Here is a 20,281-nt window from a genome sequence, read left to right on the forward strand (position 1 = left end):
CAGGGGGGTTTGGAGATGCCAGGGGCTTACCCCCCTCCCCTGCTTCAATCATGACAGTTCCATGTTGTTGTCTTCTCAGTGGGAGCTCCCACTCAGAATTTCATCGGAAGAACCATTTCAACGGCTTTGAGAAGTCTCCAGACCCCTGGTTCAGAGCACCCAAGCATCTATGCCTTCCCTTCCAATAAGAGTGTGCTACACAGCCCAAAAAAGGAAACGCTTTCTACCACATGATATTAAAATAATCAGTAAGCTTCTTTTTCTGTTTTTTGGGTTTTTTGTTTGTTTGTTTGTTTCTTAGAGTCTTGCTGTGTCAGCCAGGCTGCTGGAGCACAGTGGTGTGATTACAGCTAACTGCAGCCTCCAACTCCTGGGCTCAACAGGATCCTCCTGTCTCAGCCTCCTGAGTAGCTGAGACTACAGGTATGCACTATCATGCCCTAATGTTTTATAAAATGTTTGTAGAAACAGCGGTCTCCCTATGGTGCCCAAGCTGATGTCAAACTCCTAGCCTCAAGCAATCCTGCCACCTCAGCTTCCCAAAGTGCTAGGATTACAGGCATAAGCCACAGCACCCGGCTAGAAATTTCTTCTTTAAGGTGCTTTTCATCTCACCTGGATGTTTTAAGTTTAGGGATCACCCAACTTACAAGAGTTTGTGTTCCAAAACTTTTGTTTCTAAGTCGGGGCTTTGGATCTCACTTTCCTAAAGAAAATGAGGTGAGCCAGGCCCAAGGCAAGCAGTAAAAGCCTGACGCCCCCCACAGCTGAACTATAATGTTGCTGATTCCACCAGAAGCAGTCTTACTTTTGCTTCTTGTTGAATGGACTACTGTGGGCCCGTTGGGGCGTCTAACCACTCTTTATCCTATTTCTTTGAAGCAGTTCATGCTGTGATGTGTGATCAAAAGGGAACTAGTGACTATAAAAGGGCTTTCCCTTCCTCTCTTCCTCTTGACTGCCAAGGTCCAGGGCAGTCCACATCTACTGCAGTCAGGGGCTGGCCGAGTGGATGTTCACCAAGTGCTGGATAAAGCCTGTGAACCACTGGCTCTAAAGAGCTACTCTTGGTTTGTTTGTTTATTCGCAGTATTTCATAAAATTTTCTTATGACAATCTGGCACCTGATATAGATTCCAAAAAACCTTGAGAGGATTTAGCATTTAGATTAAAAACATTCACAGTGTTTATAACCCTCTCAAGAGAAGAGAAGGGGGAAATAAAAAGAAAAGAGAAAATTTTTAAAGAAAGAGATAACAGTGGGTAACTATAAATAACTTTTTAGATTGGATTGGAAAATAATTTTTGATTTTCTTTATGTTTGGCTCATTTAGTAAGCTAATGAACTGAAAGAAGTGAACTGGTTTTAACCACACAATTCTAAAAGATTTCGGAATTTGAAAACTTGGAGCTATGAATAGATGTGATTCATTTAGCACCACAAATGATCAAAACAAGCCTATAAAATATTAATAGTCAATTTTCCACCAAAACCAGTGAGCTGTTCAGAATTCCAGATATCAAAACTCTAAGGAAATGCTCTCATGCAGAATCAAATCATTTAATAGGCTAAAATGGATTCCAATGCCATTACTGAGTATCACCATTAGGATAGACACCTATCCACGTTTTTGCAAAAATGGAAATATTCCTACATTAGTGTTCTCACCTCTCACCCAGAAAAAAAGAAATCATAATGACTTCTTCCTACTTATACTTAATGCCAAATTCTACCTTTACATATGCTACATCATCCCTTGTATTACAATTCTTTGCTTACAGATCTTTTCTAGGTGCTTTCTGAGCAAGGGGACCAGAGTACTGGTGAAGAGTGTGGACATCGAGGGCTCAGAGATCTAGGTCCCATTCCAAGGGCCTATTCCATACCACCTAAGTGTGAAAGGGCAAGTTATCGAAATTCTCTAAAGGTTGAATGTTTTATCTAAATAGAGATGATACTAAACACCTGTATCATTGAAGCTGTTTGTGATTAAATAATACATGTAAAATTAGGTCCTTGGAATACAGCAGTGCTGTTGATGATGATGATGTCTTTATATCCCAGTGCACAGAGTAGGTAATCAATACGTGTTTTTTGAATTGCATTGAATTTCCCCATGTTGTCTGCTTGATGGAGCCCAATTGCTTCTAAAGAAGAGGACATTTGAGCGAAATCTTTATAAAGATCTGACGCCTCCCCCTGACTGCTGCTTGGCAATCCCACAGATCTTTGCACATCTCGCCATTAGCTCTTGTCCCACCAGCCTGTAATTATTTGTATATGCTGCCCTTTGAAGCTTGCAGTTGGCCACATCAGGGAGAATAAAATCAGCCATTCATAAAACAGTGACCTTGTTTTTCTTTGCATCTCCAGAGTCAGACACATAATAGGAAAACAATAAATGCTTGCTCCTGGGATGTGCTGAAGGCATCTATGACCATTAACCGAGCCCAAAGGGTGTGGTGTGCCTTCGAAAGGGAGGGGACAGTGTTTATATCAGATTCTTTCTCAACCTTGAAGGCTCCATTCAAATCTCACGTCTAGCACAAAGCACTACTGAGTCCAATCCACACTGATTCTTCTCTCTTTTTTTTTTCCCCCGAGATGGAGTCTTGCTCTGTTGCCCAGGCTAGAGTACAGTGGCACGATCTCAGCTCACTGCAACCTCCGCCTCCCGTGTTCAAGCAATTCTGCTTCATTCAGTCTCTCGAGCAGTTGGGATTATAGGCATCCGCCACCACTCCCAGCCAATTTTTGTACTTTTTGTAGAGATGAGGTTTCACCATGTTGGCCAGGCTGGTCTCGAACTCCTGACCTCAGGTGATCCACCCACCTCGGCTTCCCAGCCTGATCTTTCTCTTTTTCAGTCCTTACAACAAATTAAATATAGTGATTCCAAGATGTGTGTTAGTCCTCTTTGCTCAGACACCCTATAAATTTATGAAGGGAGGAGAAACTAATTATAAATTATTTTGCACAGTACTGAAGTATATCACAGGCAGGAAATGAGTATTTGATTGCTTGATTTACTTCTATGTCCAGTGTGTACTTGTCCAGAATTACCTGATGAACCCTAACTTGACGAGAAGAAAGGCACGCTGGATCTGCACAAAGCCAAGTTCTGGTATCCCCGAGGGTGTGAATGAACAGAGGTGTTCTTGCCGGCCTCCGTAATAGTGTCTCTCCTTGGCCAGCACTCAATTTTTGTAGCCAAAACCAGTATACAAACACCAGCATTTCACACAAACTAAAAAGTAGCTCCCAACCATGTATTCATGGCATTGTTAACCAACAGTAAATTCCACTTGGAGATTATTTCCTCTAATTAAATGGACTGAGAAGTGATCCCAAGTCTCCCAGAAAGAGACTACAGGCAACTGCAACCTCCCCTGTGGTCAGATACACCATCAAGGAAATGATTCAATCCCAAGCCAATGAAAGCTGCCTGCTCAGGCCGGGCACAGTGGCTCACGCCTGTAATCCCAGCACTTTGGGAGGCCGAGGCGGGTGGATCACGAAGTCAGGAGTTCAAGACCAGCTTGGCCAAGATGGTGAAACCCTGTCTAGACTAAAAATACAAAACTTAGCCAGGCATGGTAGCAGGCACCTGTAATACCAGCTACTGGGGAGGGTGAGGCAGAGAACTGCTTGAACCCGGGAGGCAGAGGTTGTAGTGAGCCGAAACCACAGCACTGCACTCCAGCCTGGGCAACAGAGCAAGACTCCGTTCTCCCATCCCCCCCAGAAAAAGAGCTACAGACTGACATTTTCTAAGCCTGTTAGCTGAACACCACTTTCCTTCACAAATTCTGTGCTTTTCCCTTTCACATACCAGGAATTCTCAGGGACCATCATTATCACCATCGTAACAAGCCTCCACAGTCATAGAATATCTTCTCACTTTTTGAAATGCTTTCACACCTAACTACCTCATTTAATACTTACAGACACCCTCAAGACAGATAGATAAGATGGACTGCCTCAATGTACAAACTGTAGTTTCTCTGATGTGAACAGCCAGTGAACAGATGAAAGAGGCCTACAACCACCCAGGCTCCCCTACCTCCACCTGCCTTCTCCCCTCTTCCCTCCTTACTTCACCACTGACCAATGCATTGCAATGTAGTTGCTTGCTCCGTGTCTTCCTATGGGGTGCCAGGAAAGACAGCTTCTTTGAAAGAGAGCACCCCATGTTTACTAAAAGATCGGGTGTCCCTGCAGAAAACCCTGCCACTCACAACCCTAGTCTTAACTGATGTGTTTCACCATATTGAAGGCAAGTTGCCATCTAACATGGTTGACCGGGAGCCAATTGTGGTGTTCTCATCTTTGTTCATGCTGTCAATGTGACATATGAAAGAAATATGAACAAAGTGACAGGACGAAAACAAAGCCCGTGGCTGGTGTGAGATACACAGACGGGGTGTTAGCCCCACACGCACTGCAACTGGGTCAAGTTAACACCTTGTTTTTCCCCACATATGCGGTGTGGAAAAGCTATTTGTAAAACGTGTTTAAATATTTAGGACCAAATAAGTCAAGATTGTTAGGAAACATCAACTCTGACCGGAACTCATTACTCGCCCTAGTCCAACATGAATAACAAAACTGAGAATATCAGGACAATTCAAGACCGGGAACAATACAGATGTTCAACAATTTTACCCGGAATTCCCACACAGTCCTGCTTTCAGGCTCCACACCGGCTAGTGACCCGGCAGGAACAGGACGAGGACAACAATCTCAGAAGAGCAGCCTTGTGAAAAATCTTTAGTGCCAAACGAACAAAACAAATCTTCTAGAAGTTACCTGACTCTGCAATTCACTTTGCTGCTTCAGGCGAAGATTTTCAGGTGTATCTGCCACCGTGGTGAAGGACTGCTTTGGGTAGTGTCTGTGGAGAAATTTTTTAAAAGGACATAATTAAAATACTGTGCTACAAAACAACACTTTCACACATACCCATTGTTTTGCGCATGCCCCCCTTTCCCCACTCCGCAACAGCTGAAGAGGGACCTGAGCTTGGCTCACAACTTAACATTGGCTTCTCTTTTCTAAGGGCATCTTCACACATGCTCAAGGTTCTCCTAATCTCTGCCCTTCCTCCACCCCACACACCCTTCCAGCATGAGTGCCAGCTCATCCATCCTTCCACCAAACTTCCTGACAAAGAAGCCTCACCTCACTGTCCCTGCCCGTCTCCTCTCCGACTCACTCCCCAACTCTATGACTGCCTTCTGGCTTCTGTTTCTAGAAGCTTCTCTTGCCCATTATAATGACTTCCTGTGGACACAAGTAACAGACATCTCGTAGTCCTCCTCTTGGGTGGCCTCCCTCCATCTTGAAATGTTCTTTCCCCGGGTTTACACACACCCCTGGCTCAGCTGCTCCCTCTAGTGGTTCCTTTCCTGTCTCCTGCCGGCTCCCCTAAGTCTGGGCATCCCCCCTCTCAAGGTCCTCACCTGGGATCTCTTCTCTTCTCAGTCTACACCATCACCCGGGGATCACATCATTCCCGCAGCTTTGGGACCTCTCTGCGAGCTGACTACTCCCAAGTCTGAGTTTCAGATCCAATAGCATTTCCATTTGCAGATTCCATACCCAGCACAACTCCACCAGTCCAAAACGCAGCTGTTCATCACCCCACCCCTCCCTGGATCTTCTTTTTCATTTATTATATTAGTGCCCCATTGCCCAAGTCAGAAAGCTGGGAGTAATCTAGATTCCTCACACATCCAATCGCTCGTTCACCAAATCTATTGATCTTATCTACAAATGTATCTCAAATATTTACTTATATAAACGTATATATGTGTATATGTCTCCATCTTGACTCCATTTTTTAATTGTCTCCCACATTTATCGTTTGGGTGACTACGGCACCAGCCAGTCTTGCCCTTCTCATCTGAGAACAAATGTTCTCAAATGAAAATCTGATCACGTCACTCCCCTGAGTAAAACCTTCCCCTTGATCTTGGAATAAAGTCTGGCCTCCTGTCTGCCAAGGCCCCATGGCCAGGCCTCTGCAGACTTCTCACTGAGAACTTCTGCTGCAGGGATCACTTCAGTCCCCGGAGTTCCCCCTTCTCGTTCCCTCTGCTCCCCTGAGACGTTATTCCCCTTTCCTGGATAATCCATCCCTCTCCCCACCCCACTTCCCATTTTTTATAAACTGTGTTTATTTTTCAGGTCTTGCCTTAGATGCCACTTTCTCCAGGAAGCTCTCCTGGCCTCCCGAGTTTGGGTCAGGAATGGCCCTCGGATGGACTTTTCTGCCCCTGTGCTAATGCTCATCACGCTCATGGCTTTTCCTATTGGCAGGCCTCTGCCTCACAGTACAACGAAAGTCCTGTGGCAGCAATGGTGGGCTGTCTTGTCCCTTGCTGGGGTACATTCCTGCCTATATCACTAGCACCTACTAGTGTCTGTCTCCTAGTGTGACCTTAATAAATACTTGTGGACAGAAGAAATGAAGGGATGGAGGGGGACAGAGCAACCACCCAAAGAGCCCATGTCCTATAAGGCATGGCATCACATTTGTGCAAACATGTGGTGGTCTCTTATGTTCACAGATGACCCTCCTGGTGGTGAGGACATGGCATTTCCTCCCTGTGTGCGGGTAAAGACTCAAACACTGATTCAGAGCTGCCGTCCCGTCTACTCACTGCTCCCATGTTCGGCTGGCGCTGAGGAGATAGCTTTAGCACTGTGACCCCATGGCCACAAAAGCCACAGAGCTCAGAGCTGCTCCTCAAAGAACATCCTCTCGTTCCCTCTGCTCCCTCTCTAGCCCCTCTCCTTTCTGGTATCCACATGTGTCTCTTCCTGTGGCTTCTCAAACGTCCTCACTGTCCTCACTGTTTCAAACTCAACTCTCCTCGTAAAAGGTTCTTTTCAGCATCCCTGTCCCAGCCGTCCCATGAGAAGGCTGATGCAGTAATCATTTGTCAGTGCAGATAAAACCTACCCAAAGCACGCTAGCACTTCTGAAATAAAGATTAAATATTGTAACTCCCATGGAGTCAGATTCATGGTAGGAAAATGTACATGCAAGTCTCATTTTTCCAGCATTCTTCAGGAATTCAATGTCCCATATAAGCCAGTGTTCCAGGTAGTTGGAGTTAACCCCATAACTGCTGGACTCATTTTAACTATTTTAATTAACATCCTTCAAAACCCTTTACATGATTTTCCTGCCTTCTTAGAGTATAAACAAACCTAGTTATATTTTTTCCTGATAATATAGGGTCATCTTAATAGATATTATCAGACCATGATATAAAGAAGTCATGCTTTTGAAGTTTATAAAGGTAAATAACCTAAATCATACAAGATGATTGTACTTGTATAACCGCTGGCCTGTCAGGAGATAATTTCTCACACACAGCACTCAGTTCTGCCTCGTCTTCTCTAGATAGTCAAGTTTGTTTAAAATGTTGGTAAATACTAGAGTTATTGATTCAAGCAAGTAAGTTCTGGCAGGTAAGGTCTTTTTTCTCCTTATGCTGAAGTCAGACACAATGTTGGCCACACTCTTCCAAGTGCTACTTCTGAACTATGTTCCAGACAATAGACAGAGGAAGTTGGGCAGACAACTCTGATGTGTTATGTAATATTTGCAAGTTCCAGCTTGGAAAGTTGAACTTTACTGAACTTTAAAATGTAGCAACTACGTATGGCTGTATTTTAAAGCTATAGTAACAACTGAGCATGTTTTCTTGTGTTTTGTTTTACAAAATGTATTCTGTGGGATAAAGTTGCCACTGAGATTTTCAGGTATCTATGATGTTTAATTTGAAAATTTTACATATGGATTTTAACCATTTTTAAACTGTAATTAGAATCCACTCTCAAATGTGTTACAGAAACTTTAGCCCATTGGAAGATCCCCTTCATACTAACTTACAGTTTCACTCAGTTTGGGGGCATGCTTTGGGGAACAACCTTCTTCTGCCATTTACATTTAATTTAAAATTCTGTGTTGGGCACAGTGGCTCACTCCTGTAATGCCAGCACTTTGGGAGGACGAGGCAGGTGGATCATTTGAGGTCAGGAGTTCGAGACCAGCCTGGCCAACATGGTGAAACCCCATCTCTACTAAAAATACAAAAAAAATAGCCAGGCATGGTGGCACGCACCTGTAATCCCAGCTACTTGGGAGGCTGAGGCGGGAGAATCGCTGGAACCCAGGAGGCGGAGGTTTCAGTGAGCTGAGATTGTGCCACTGCACTCCAGACTGGGAGACAGAGTGAGACTCTATCTCAAAAATAAATAAATAAATAATAAAATTCTGCTTAATTGTTTAATTTAAGAGCATCCTGAGATTGAAAAGTGAACTGTTGGAGGAGTGTGCAATTTGTACCTCTTCACTATGTGTGCACAAATTTCCTCCATGCAAGACAAAAATGAATTCTATTTGGATAGTAATGAACTTCACTTGCTGCCCATACCACTAAGTTTGAAGCATCATTTCAGGAAAATAATCAAATTGTTCTCACCATTTGACTTTGCAACATGAAAGGGTGATAGATTTGAACTTATAAAATATATGCGTATAAATAAAACACTACTTTGATATGTTTGGTATGAGCATCAAACAAAGTTCTATCTGGAAAAAATACTCTGGGGAAAAAAAAAATTGAAAAGCTTTTGCTGTCTTTTAGAAAAATATCCTGCTAACCTCATGATCAAAGTGCAAACTTACTAACAGACTATGCAAATGTACATTGATATCTAGGACTAGAAACAGATGACAATGCTTTGCACCTTTTCCAATTATCTTTTTAAATCCTAAGATTTAATGATTTTTTTAATAGTGGGTTAATCAATATGTAGTATAACTTTCTCTAAAGTGCATAACAGGAAGAAGGTATACAAAATTTTGATGTAGGAGAGAAAAAGTTCAAATTAGTATTAGTAACCAAATTAATAAATGCTGAGGGAAAGAAGGAATTTATACCTGAAACTACCAGGGGTCATGAGTACTAAAATGAATTAAAGAGGATTGGGGGATTCACATTATATTCAGAACTAGCAAAATTCAAGAGAATAAGATCTTCAAAAAAAAAAAGAAGGCTTAACTGTTGAGAGAGAGTGGGAAGGCCTCATGAGTTGAGACTATAAGACTCAGAAGAAATAAGTGTAATTACAGAGATGGCAACTCATACTGCCTTATATTGAAAATAAAAAGTACAGTATCTGTAGGAACCTAATTAATTTCAAACTCAACACATCTGAAAATCCCATCAAACACTGGATTTCTCAACATCATGTCCATGTAGTAATGTCCATCTAACCTAATCCAACAACACTCTACTCTGAAGTCACAATCTCGACTTCCACTCACCCACAACTCCACCTCTCCAGCAAAAAAGAAAAAGAAAAGAAAACCAGATACAGAAATAAACTGAGGGGCTGGTGGTCCTCGTGTGATTATAGAAGAGAGAAGTCAAGCATCTAACACGAATCGGTGGCACCATACAAACAGTTCTAAAGCCCTTTTCAAACACCGCATTTAAAAGGTTGTGAAAGGTCTTCCTAAAAAATTGTCTTGAACAGAATTCTTAAGGAAAACAGAAGATTTCTCCACCAGGCCTAGAGGAAAAATAACACTTTTTTCCTCCTTCATATTAAGAGTAAGAATGTAGGAAGAAGACACAGGGCATGAGAAATGGATGTTCAAAGAGAAACAGGAAGCAAGTAAAAAAAAAAAAAAAACACAAACAAACAAAGGGAGGAATGGATGAATTGACACATTTCATAAGTTTCCTGGAAAACAAAACATAATTGTGGAAATATGACATGTAACGCATTCAGAGCTGGTTGAGAGATGTGGGGAACATGCTGAAATGTTTAGCATCATAAACAGAAGTCTCTTAGATGAGCTATGCAAGAATTGGCTGAAGTGTGTGTATCAAGACTGAGCTGACAGTTGCAACAAATCCAGATTTCCATAAAATGCTGTATTAAAAATAAAGAGAGAGAGAATCAAGATAATAATAGAAGACTGCATCTGAAATAGCAAAGTTAGGTCACAGAAAGATGACTTCAAATTTTTTTTCTCTGTGAGATTCAGTTGTTAAAAATACAGGAAAAGTTATATGCAAATCACTAGACCAGAGCTTGTCAAAATGCAGGAAGCAACATAAGCAAATGGCAACCTCCATGGAGATGGGAATGAGAAAGAACATGACTGGGGAGAGCAAGAACCCAGAAACACTCTCTTTTTATCCAGAATCCAGTGCTTATAGGAGCGCAGGAGTCAAAGTGCCTGGATTTGTACTTGGCTAGTCTACCTTCCATCTGTGTGCCTTTGGGTTAGGCTTCTTACTCTCTGGCCTCAACTTTCTCATCTATAAGATAAACATAACAATAGCACAATTCAGGCTTGCTGCAAAATTCACACGTGTAAGTCATTTGAAACCATTTGTGGCTCATAGTAGGCACTCAAGAAAATGTCTACCATTAATTATAATATTATTATTACTATTACTATTAATACTACGGCTACTAACTACTGCTACTTTCTCTTTGCTCTCCTGCAAAGTAATTTAACCTCTGTGCTTCACGACCTTCATCTATATAGAGGGAATAAAATATTCCTGGTTCTCATGAAGTTGCTGCTGGAATCAGATGAAAAAAGTTTTATAAATGGAAAACTACTGTAAATGTGAAATATTAGTGAACAACTCAGACATATAAAGCTAAGATCTTCATGGATTTATTTTCTGTAAATCCCATGTTTTCATACTGTCCTCAGAGGACATTTGGCAATAGGCAACATCTGTAGACATTTCTGGTTGTCACATTTGGGAGTGAGTAGGGAGGGGAAAATACTACTGACATCTCGCGGACAGAGGCCAGGAATGCGGCTATCCTACAGTACAGTGTACAGCCCCCTCCCTGACAGACTCATCCTGTCCCAAATGTCAACAGTGCTGAAGTCAATAAACCTTGTTTAATAGATATAAATCTCTAACATTATAGGCAACCACTCATTTTAAGACTGCTAGCTCTAACAAATCTCTAAACTTTGTTTTCATTCCTGTCTCCTGGTGAAATCAAACAGCCACGACGCCCTCTTAATCTTTTGCCATATTCTAAGTCAATTATATCCATCTCCATCTTCTCCCTCCTGAGCACTTAAGTCCACCTTCTCTGGCTTTCCATTTACCTGACCACTGTCGCATTTACACTCAAACAAGAGGATCTGACAGCAGAATTCAGATGTCAAAAGAATTTGTTGCTATATGATGATTTCCTTATGGGCTTTACGTGAAAATGAGTTAACACGGCGGGGCTGCATGCTAGCGTTTGAAAGGCGTGCTTACAAGGATGGCCCTTCTCTGGTTTCTGGGAACTTGAGTTTGGGGAGGGTTTTCTACCATCATTATCCACCAAGAGTGGTTCACTGTGCTGAAGCTGTTTGTACAAACAGCTAAACACCTGCTTTCTTTGTGGGTGTCTGGAATTTGGTGATAACCCACTCCCCCTCTCCACACCCCTGGGCACTAAGTCTCTAAGGAGCTTCGCTGGTTGGCAGTGTTTGACGTAGTTTGTCACAATTCATTGCTGGAGGAGTTAAGCGCATCCCGTGTGGCTCTGCTGGAACAAGCGTCTCGTTTCCTCCTGACCTGTCCCCATGCATTTTACCTTTGCTGATTTTGCTCTGCATCTTTTCACCATAACAAATCATGGCCACATGAATAAGCGGGACTGTATGCTGAGTCTTGTGAAATCTCCCAGAGAATCATCAAACCTGAGGATGTTCTTGGGGACCCCCAGCACAGGCCCCTTTGTGCGTAACAAGCTTTCATTCGTAAAGGAAGAGGTATACTAACACATTTAACATATTATCTATTTTTTTTAAAAATATACAACTTTATAGTTAAAAAAAAATTTCAAATAGAGTCTCACTCTGTCACCTAGGCTGAAGTGCAGTGGCAGGATCACACATCACCACAGCCTTGACCTCGCGGACTCAGGTGATCCTCCCACCTCAGCCTTCCGAGTAGTTGGGACCAGAGGCAACTGCCACCATGCCCGGCTAATTTTTGTATTTTTTGTTGAGATGGGGTTTCACCATGTTGCCCAGGCTGGATCTGGAACTCCTGGGCTCAAGCAATCCAACCACTTCAGCCTTCCAAAGTGCTAGGATTACAGGCATGAGCCTCCATACCTGGCCATATTTTTTAAGACCATTTAAAAAGCAAAAGTTCTAACCCTCACATTATGAAACTGCTTTTTAGCTCCTCCTCTCTGAGTTAGGAGACAGACCAATCTCTTTGCTTGGCACCATGTTTCACACTCTGATTTTAACCAAGGAAGTCATTTTGCCCGAGGACCAAGACCATAACTAACTGTTAGGGATGCAGGAAGATGATAGAAGATTTAAATGTAATTTTAATTATTCCTCCTAAGTCTGGACCACTCCATTTTGTAGCAACAATGATTGTTTTATGTCATCCAAAATTATCTTTAAAGAATGAGAAATAGGCCGAGTGCAGTGGTTCACACCTGTAATCCCAGCAATTTGGGAGGCCAAGGCAGGTGGATCACATCACCTGAGGTCAGGAGTTCGAGACCAGGCCAATGTGGTAAAACCCTGTCTCTACTAAAAATTCAAAATTAGCTGGGCATGGTAGCACACTCCTATAATCCCAGCTACTCAGGAGGTTGAGGCAGGAGAATTGCTTGAACCCAGAAGGCAGAGGTGACAGTAAGCTGAGATTGTGCCACCGCACTTCAGCCTCAGCGACAGAGCGAGACTCCATCTCAAACATCTCAAAAAAAAAAAAAAAAAGAAGAATGAGAAATAAAACATTTAAAAATAAGCAGACTCTGAGAGAGATTACCACCATCAGGTCTTCTATGAAGCTACTTATTATAAAGGATACACTGTCAGGAAGAAACAAAATAATTCCAGAAGGAAAAGCTAAAATGCAAAAAAGGAGAGTGGCAAGCAAATAAAATGTAAATGTGCACACTGGCATGCACAGGCACACACACACACACACATTGTGTGGAATAATAACAATGTCTCCTATGTAGGATTTTTTTTTAAAGACAAAGCTAAAATACTAGACAATAAGTTGAGAGGGCGTATGAGAATTAAAGTATTCTAAGATCTTTCTATTCTTCATGAGAAAGGTTAGAATATTATTGAATTTTAGATTTTGTTTAAACACATGCAATAACATTTTAAGTATCACAAATAATGGAAATAAGATTACATAAATTCAAATCCTACGAAAGGTAAAATATCAAATTTTTTAGAAGAACCAAAAATCTAACTCAATATAATTTTTTTCAAAAAAAAGAATGAAAACAGAGAGAAAAAGCATAGAATAAACAGGACAAATGGAAATTTAACAGTTGGAAGAAACAATTTAATAATCATAAAAATGTAAATAGGCAACACTTGCCAGCTAAAAGATTGACATTGCCATATTTTTTAATTCCACTATAAAATAGCTACACTAATATGAGACAAAATGCCTTTTAAAATGAAAGTGTTGCTTTCCTGCTCCCAACATGGCAGCCTCAGCAAAGAAGAAGAATAAGAAGGGAAAAACTATCTCCCTAACAGACTTTCTGGCTGAGGATGGGGGGACTGGTGGAGGAAGCACCTTTGTTTTCAAACCCGTCAGCTGGGCTGATGAAACAGATGACCTGGAAGGAGGTGTTTCAACAACTTGGCACAGTAATGATAACAATGTGTACAGGGCGCCTGCAATTGACCGTTCAATCCTTCCCACTGCTCCACGGGCTGCTCGGGAACCCAATATCGACTGCAGCCTTCTTCCCAAATCGCCCCCCTACACTGCTTTTCTACAGAACCTACCCTATGATGTGACAGAAGAGTCAATTAAGGAATTCTTTAGAGGATTAAGTATCAGGGCAGTGCGTTTACCATGTGAACCCAGCAATCCAGAGAAGTTGAAAGGTTTTGGTGGTGTTGAATTTGAGGACCTGGATTCCCTGGTCAGTGCCCTGAGTCTCAGTGAAGAGTCTCTAGGTAACAGGAGAATTGGAGTGGACGTTGCTGATCAAGCACAGGATAAAGACAGGGACGATCATTCTTTTGGCCGTGATAGAAATCGGGATTCTGACAAAACAGATACAGACTGGAGGGCTCATTCTGCCACAGACAGCTTTGATGACCACCCGCCTAGAAGGGGTGATGATAGCTTTGGAGACAAGTTTCGAGATCGTTGATTCAGACCGGTATGGCAATGGGTATTGGGATGAGTATCCGGATGGCCCATGCCAGGATATGGATCGATATGGCGGTAGGGATCGCTATGATGACCGAGGCAGCAGAGACTATGCTAGAGGCTATGATTGCTAGATAGGCAGTGGCAGAGGGCATTTGGCAGTGGGTACCGCAGGGACGATGACTACAGAGGAAGCAGGGACCGCTATGAAGACCGATACAACAGACGGGATGATGGGTCGTGCAGCTCCAGAGATAATTACTCTAGGGATGATTATAGGTGTGATGATAGACGGTCCCCACCCAAAGACCCAAACTGAATCTAAAGCCTCATAATACTCCTAAGGGAGATGATTCTTCTGCTAGTACCTCACACTCCAGTCGAGCTGCTTCTGTCTTTGGAGGGGCAAAGCCCGTTGATACAGCTGCTAGAGAAAGAGAAGTGGAAGAACAGCTACAGAAGGAACAAGAGAAGTTGCAGCGTCAGTTGAATGAGCCAAAACTAGAACGACGGCCTCGGGAGAGAGACACTCAAGCTGGCGAGGTGAAGAAACTCAGGAACCAGAACAGTCGAGGACAGGAAGTGAGTCATCGCAGACTGGGACCTCCGCCACACCCGGCAGTAGTCAGTCAGACCAGGATGCAGGAAGAAGAGAGAGTGAGAAATCTCTAGAAAATGAAACACTCAATAAGAAGAAAGATTGTCACTCTCCAACTTCTAAATCTCCCAAACCTGATCAGCCCCTAAAGGTAATGCCAGCCCCTCCACCAAAGGAGAATGCTTGGGTGAAGTGAGGTTCTAACCCTCCTGCCCCATCTCAGAGCTCAGACACAGAGCACTAATACCCTACAAGTGGTGGGGGAAAAGTAACTCCAGCTCAACCGTCTGAGGAAAGACCAGCAAGGAAAGATGAAATAAAGTAGGTGGGATGAATGTCCCAAAAGACCACACTGGGAACTCTAGCTGTGGTCCAGGAGACCCAGGGAACAAAGACCACGGGAAGGAGTCAGATAGGAAAGATGGCAAAAAGGATCAAGACTCCAGATCTGCACCTGAGCCAAAGAAACCTGAGGAAAACCCAGCTTCCGAATTCAGTCCTGCAAGCAGGTACTCTGCTCTCTCCGTTGATGGTGAAGATGAAAACAAGGGAGAAGATTACACCGAATAAACCTTGACATCCTGTGCTTTCTCCTATTTTCTCTCCACCCTGGAACATTTGAGAGCAAATCAAACCTCTATGCAGACAAGACAAAGTAAAACTCATCATCTCCTGGAGACCTTTCTTGCCTTTAAAGAAAAAAATGAAATTCTTTCGCATGCTTCTGCAGCTTTTAAAGTGTTGAAGTTAACTGGAGAATCACCAGCATAGCCAGAGAGAAAGAGACTACAGCTTTTTAGTGGAAAAGTTGTTGTGCGTGGTGTCACCATACAGTTGCCAGTGTGATTAGTGCCTAGGGGTCTCCATTTAGCAGAAATGGTAATGACAGTGATATAGCATCTGGAATCTGGTTGGGCAGTAGGGGAGGAAGGTATAAGGAAAAATGTGAGATTTCTGCCTTTCCGTTTTCATCCTATTGTGGCATATGTGATTTCTCTAACATTATCTGAATAAATTTTCCACTCTTGGAAAGGTAGATTTAGCCTCAAGCTGTTTTAATCTTCAGGAGGCTGCCAGCCCCTCCTCTTATTTAATTCTGAGTTTTGGGGGCCAGCCTAGGGGGAATTCCTTCATTTTCTTTTTACCCCCCAGGGGGGTAGTTGGGAGTGAGTCTACAAGCCATAAAGAATAGGACTGCATTGGACTAAAATAAATGGGAAAATCATGGTTTGAAAAGAAGCTTTGGGGAGCTGATGAGTCATTTTGCACCAGGCAATAGGGGAAAATTGTGACCTCCAGCAAACACATGAATGGTTATTTCCCGGAGCCGGAAGCACTTGGGGGTCGTGGTAACTCCCAATGTTTTGTGTGTCCTGGTTTTACCCTTTCTAAACACTGTCTTTTTTGAAAGTTCAAATATATCCACATTCTGTTGAAACCTTGAAACTTTAAAAATTTAGACTCTTGTTGTCATCTTAAGTTCTTCATGCTACTCTTAAGCTCCCAAAAAGCAGTCTCTAGGTCACATAGATGACCTCCTGGGCATTTTCTCTCTCAGCCATGGAGAGCTGTGAAAGGAAGAATCGCTGCTTTTCTCAAGCAAATCAGTTTCTTGATGTCTTTTGGTTCTCACTCCTTGCCTGCTCCTGATGCTTTGACCCCTTTTGTAGATCAGAGTGCTCTAGAATAATGGATGGTCTTGGTGGTGAATAAAGGTAGATAAATAGGGACTGGGACAGTTAAATTGGGAGCCTTTCTTACAACCTTGGTGTGTTTTTCCCCCCAAGTTTCCTTCTCCACTGAAATGCCACACCAATGCTTGTTGGATTTATGAGGTGGCCAGACCAATGTGTTGTTTTTTTATTTTTATTTTTATTTTAAGCTTCCCTTGAGAGAATAAATGGTAATGAAGAGAATTATTTAAAAAGGTCCTGGTTTCTCTTGCAACACAGTAGCTAAACTTGCCTGCTTTTATATGCATTTTTGTAGGGATCTGCCTCATAGACAGTATTAGCAGAGAAATGACACCTCGATCTTGGTCTTGATTTGCAAGCCCTTCTCCCACCAATCCTAGATCAGGCCCTGTTCAGCCATGTAGGGGTGTTGGTTTATGCGTGCTGCAGCAGTGGGCATAATGAACATAATTTAGCCACGGACAAAGGTGTGTACCAAGTAAATTTAAATAATTGGTGTGGATTGGCTAGTAGCTAAGTGGGCTTTTAAAGAAATACTGAACATTGAAAGGGTTTTTTTTAAAAGAAAAAAAATTGATTGTAGATAATGAAAAGCTAGGGTTTGCCTCTTCATGTCTACTCTCCTTCCAAATGGTTGTATCCAAAACTGTTTTTCCCTCTGCCCTACCTTGCCCCCCTGTTAAAATGGAAACGGGGATTGATTAATGTCCCACTCATGAATACATGTAAAATTTGTACAAAAATATCTCCTATGAAAATGATTTATAATCTGTAGACTTATTACCTGGGAGATGTCTTGAGATATAAAATCCCATCCTTTGGGTTGTGGGTTTTTTGTTTTCTCCAAATAAATCTGATCTTTACAGTTCAAAAAAAATCAAAAAATAAAAACAAAAATAAAATAAAAGTGTTAAAAATAGAGACACTATGTAGTGATTAAGGTTCAATGGTTCAATTCACCAAAAAAGTATTATTCTAAGTGTAAATGTACCTAATATTAGCCTCAAAAAAATTTTTAAATACGTACATATACATATAAATACATAGAATGCAAAATTGGTAAGATGGGAAAATTGGCGTTCCACCAACATAATGAGAAATTTCAACACCCTCTCCCAATTTTTGCTGGGTGATGCAACAAAATACAAACAGAGTAAAGATATCCAATATGCGAAATATGGAATTTGTGACAATGATGTTAGTCATGTCTCCATGCAGGGGTGGTATTCAAACCACTTAACACCTGTACATCATGGCACTCACCAATCAAAAATGGCATCTGAAAGATCAGAGCAGGCCTGGCTACAAATTACCATTAGGACACAGCGGTGTGCACTGATGACCATCACCCTGCCTCCAACAGATCCCATGTGGGAAAAAAGCATGATGCCCACGTGCACCATATGGAATGAGAACAGAGTAGTAGAAAGAAAGAACGATTCTCTCTGTTGTGACACTGGCTCTCTTCATGGACATCTGTCCCATCTGAGTTAGCTTCACTGAGGATGTCTGCATTTAAGCCCAGAAGTAGTGAGAAAAGGAAACAGCATGTCAGTAGGGTGGAGGCAGAGAGACAGAAGTAGAGAGAGAGAGAGGATGATGATAAACCCTACGGGGATCAGCCATCACCTGCTCACCATGAGAAAGCTGCCACCACAACTACCCCAGGAAGAGAAAGCCCGGAGCTGCAGAAGCCCAAGGAGCCCCACACTCAAACAAAGAGGTTTCCCCAGCAGAGGGAACAACAGGAACAAACAGCCAGAGGACCACAGGATAGAAACCAGGCATAGCGATGAAGATTGGATGGACCAAGACCGCGCCTACTCCTGCTGGGATGGGAGGCCCAGGGGAGCAGCGAGATGCAGCAGCTTCAGGCAGAAATATAAACTGGTGAATTTACATCTATGTGGCGCTGTGTTCTCCCCAAAACAAAAATGTTAACAGATTTGTTTAAGGAAGACCTCCTCCAATGCCTAGAAAATCTGAACTGAAGCCAGCTCCAAGCTGCCGCAGCAAGAACAGAACGGAGTTGGGCACTGGCTTTTGCAGATGCCTCTGCTACCTGGGCAGTTTCTCTCCTACAATGTTCTTTCTTTCCTACTGGAAGCCCAAGTTGCAGAAGGCCTGAACCCCCAAAAGCCAAGCCCTGGCCTCCTTCACTCACTTCTTCCAGGACAGAGTACACACATACTCACTTCACTAGTCTTCATATTTTATTCCCTATAAGAAGATTTTAAAACTCACATTCATTGCACATAAAAGATTCTGTCTGTTAGTTTCAGAACTGTAAAGCAAAACAGCCTATTATATGAGATAACAAGAAAAACGAAACATTTTTTCCCTTGAATAAAAAAGAATTTTTTAAAAACTCAAATGAATAAAATGTCCTAGGAAATGGTATAAGCTATTAATAATTTACAAAAATAATCCGAATTGGGTTATTATTTCAGGTGTGTAACATTGTATAAATGAAGAAATTATCCCATTAAATGTTTTAAGTCTCATGATAACATAAATGCAACAATTCTACATATTTCCACAGATTTCCCATTTAAGCAGTACCAGAACAATCACCGTTTAATAGGTAGAGACATTTTAAGATAATATCTTTTTTACATATTGGGGTCAATCTGGACATTTTCTACCTAATCGAGCCACTTAAGTAAAAATTTGGTAGTGTACCATTAACACTATTCAACATCAGCCAAAGGCATAATTATAATGACTATAAGCCTGACATTCTTCCAGGATTTTGGGGTCTAACATGCTTCTTGAGCCTATCTTCCTGTAGCATTGATGCGATGTCTATTCATGAATTTCCTTCCACAGCCATCATCTTGTTCTTAATTCTACCACTAATCTTCTTCCGTGTAGCAGCACCTCCATAAACAACTCACATATAATGCCTCTGGTTGCAAAACATCAATTTTATAATTTTTTTAAAAGACAGTGAATTAGAGCACGTAAATGGGGAATGCCCTTCAGAAAGCTGACTTACGAGAGCTGCTGATAGATAACATAAAAGCGAAAAATGGATTATGATAATGTAGGCCTCTCATACGTGAAATACAAGCCCCAGCTGAAAGGAGTTACAGAATCCAAACCCCTGGCTCTCTAAAGGGCAGTCAATAACCTGTCTAACAATTTACCAAATTCTCTTTCTGACTCGAAGGGTCAAACAACTTGCCACCTATTGATCTACTTCCTCAGCAGGACTCAATTGTAACTTCTCTCATGTATTTATAAAAGAAGGCATTATCAAAGGGATTACACGGTAAACCTGACCTACCCCACTATGAAATGCTTATCGGCTATTGGAACATGTCACCTAGATTTTGAATTATGCTGTAAAAGGCAAGAAATTAATACACACACACACACACACACACACACACCCCTACATGCTGTTTAAGAAAAATATGAGCTGGTGGAAGAGAATCTATTCCCTGTGCTGTTGCTGATATTGATCACGGGAATACACAAACAAGGAAATGTGTGACATCGAGCAGCCCTGTGATTTGTGCCCAGGAACACCAACCAGCACTGCTGATTACAAACAAGAGGAACACATGCAGATTTGGGACCTGAGTATCTAAGACATGACTATAGTCTGAAAAATATCAAAACAAAGTTTATAAGAAAACAGAACATTAGAAGCACAAGAAGGATCACGTTCGATTCCTTTGTTAAAGATAATAAATAAGTATCATACCTATAGCAAATACGCAATATGAACAAAAATAATTATTTAAAGGCTAAAGATGGGGGAAAA

At 42.0% G+C, this 20,281-nt stretch overlaps 2 protein-coding genes and 1 pseudogene across 5 annotated transcripts in view; 2 read left to right on the plus strand and 1 right to left on the minus strand.

The window, feature by feature from the left end:
- The window catches only part of LOC126962727 (60S ribosomal protein L12-like), a 990,727-nt gene that overhangs the window by 845,402 nt on the left and 125,044 nt on the right, over positions 1 to 20,281 (plus strand). The gene's annotated exons all lie outside the window — the stretch shown is intronic.
- The window catches only part of NEBL (nebulette), a 378,265-nt gene that overhangs the window by 223,250 nt on the left and 134,734 nt on the right, over positions 1 to 20,281 (minus strand). For all 3 annotated transcript variants that reach the window (XM_050804047.1, XM_050804046.1, XM_050804048.1), the window contains exon 3: positions 4,811 to 4,895. In XM_050804047.1, the coding sequence (XP_050660004.1) occupies positions 4,811 to 4,895 (85 nt within the window). The remainder of the gene's footprint in view (positions 1 to 4,810; positions 4,896 to 20,281) is intronic.
- LOC126962715 (eukaryotic translation initiation factor 4B-like) lies at positions 13,431 to 16,160 on the plus strand (annotated as a pseudogene).

The sequence above is a fragment of the Macaca thibetana genome, chromosome 9 (genome assembly GCF_024542745.1).
Source record: "Macaca thibetana thibetana isolate TM-01 chromosome 9, ASM2454274v1, whole genome shotgun sequence".
Taxonomy (NCBI): domain Eukaryota; kingdom Metazoa; phylum Chordata; class Mammalia; order Primates; family Cercopithecidae; genus Macaca; species Macaca thibetana.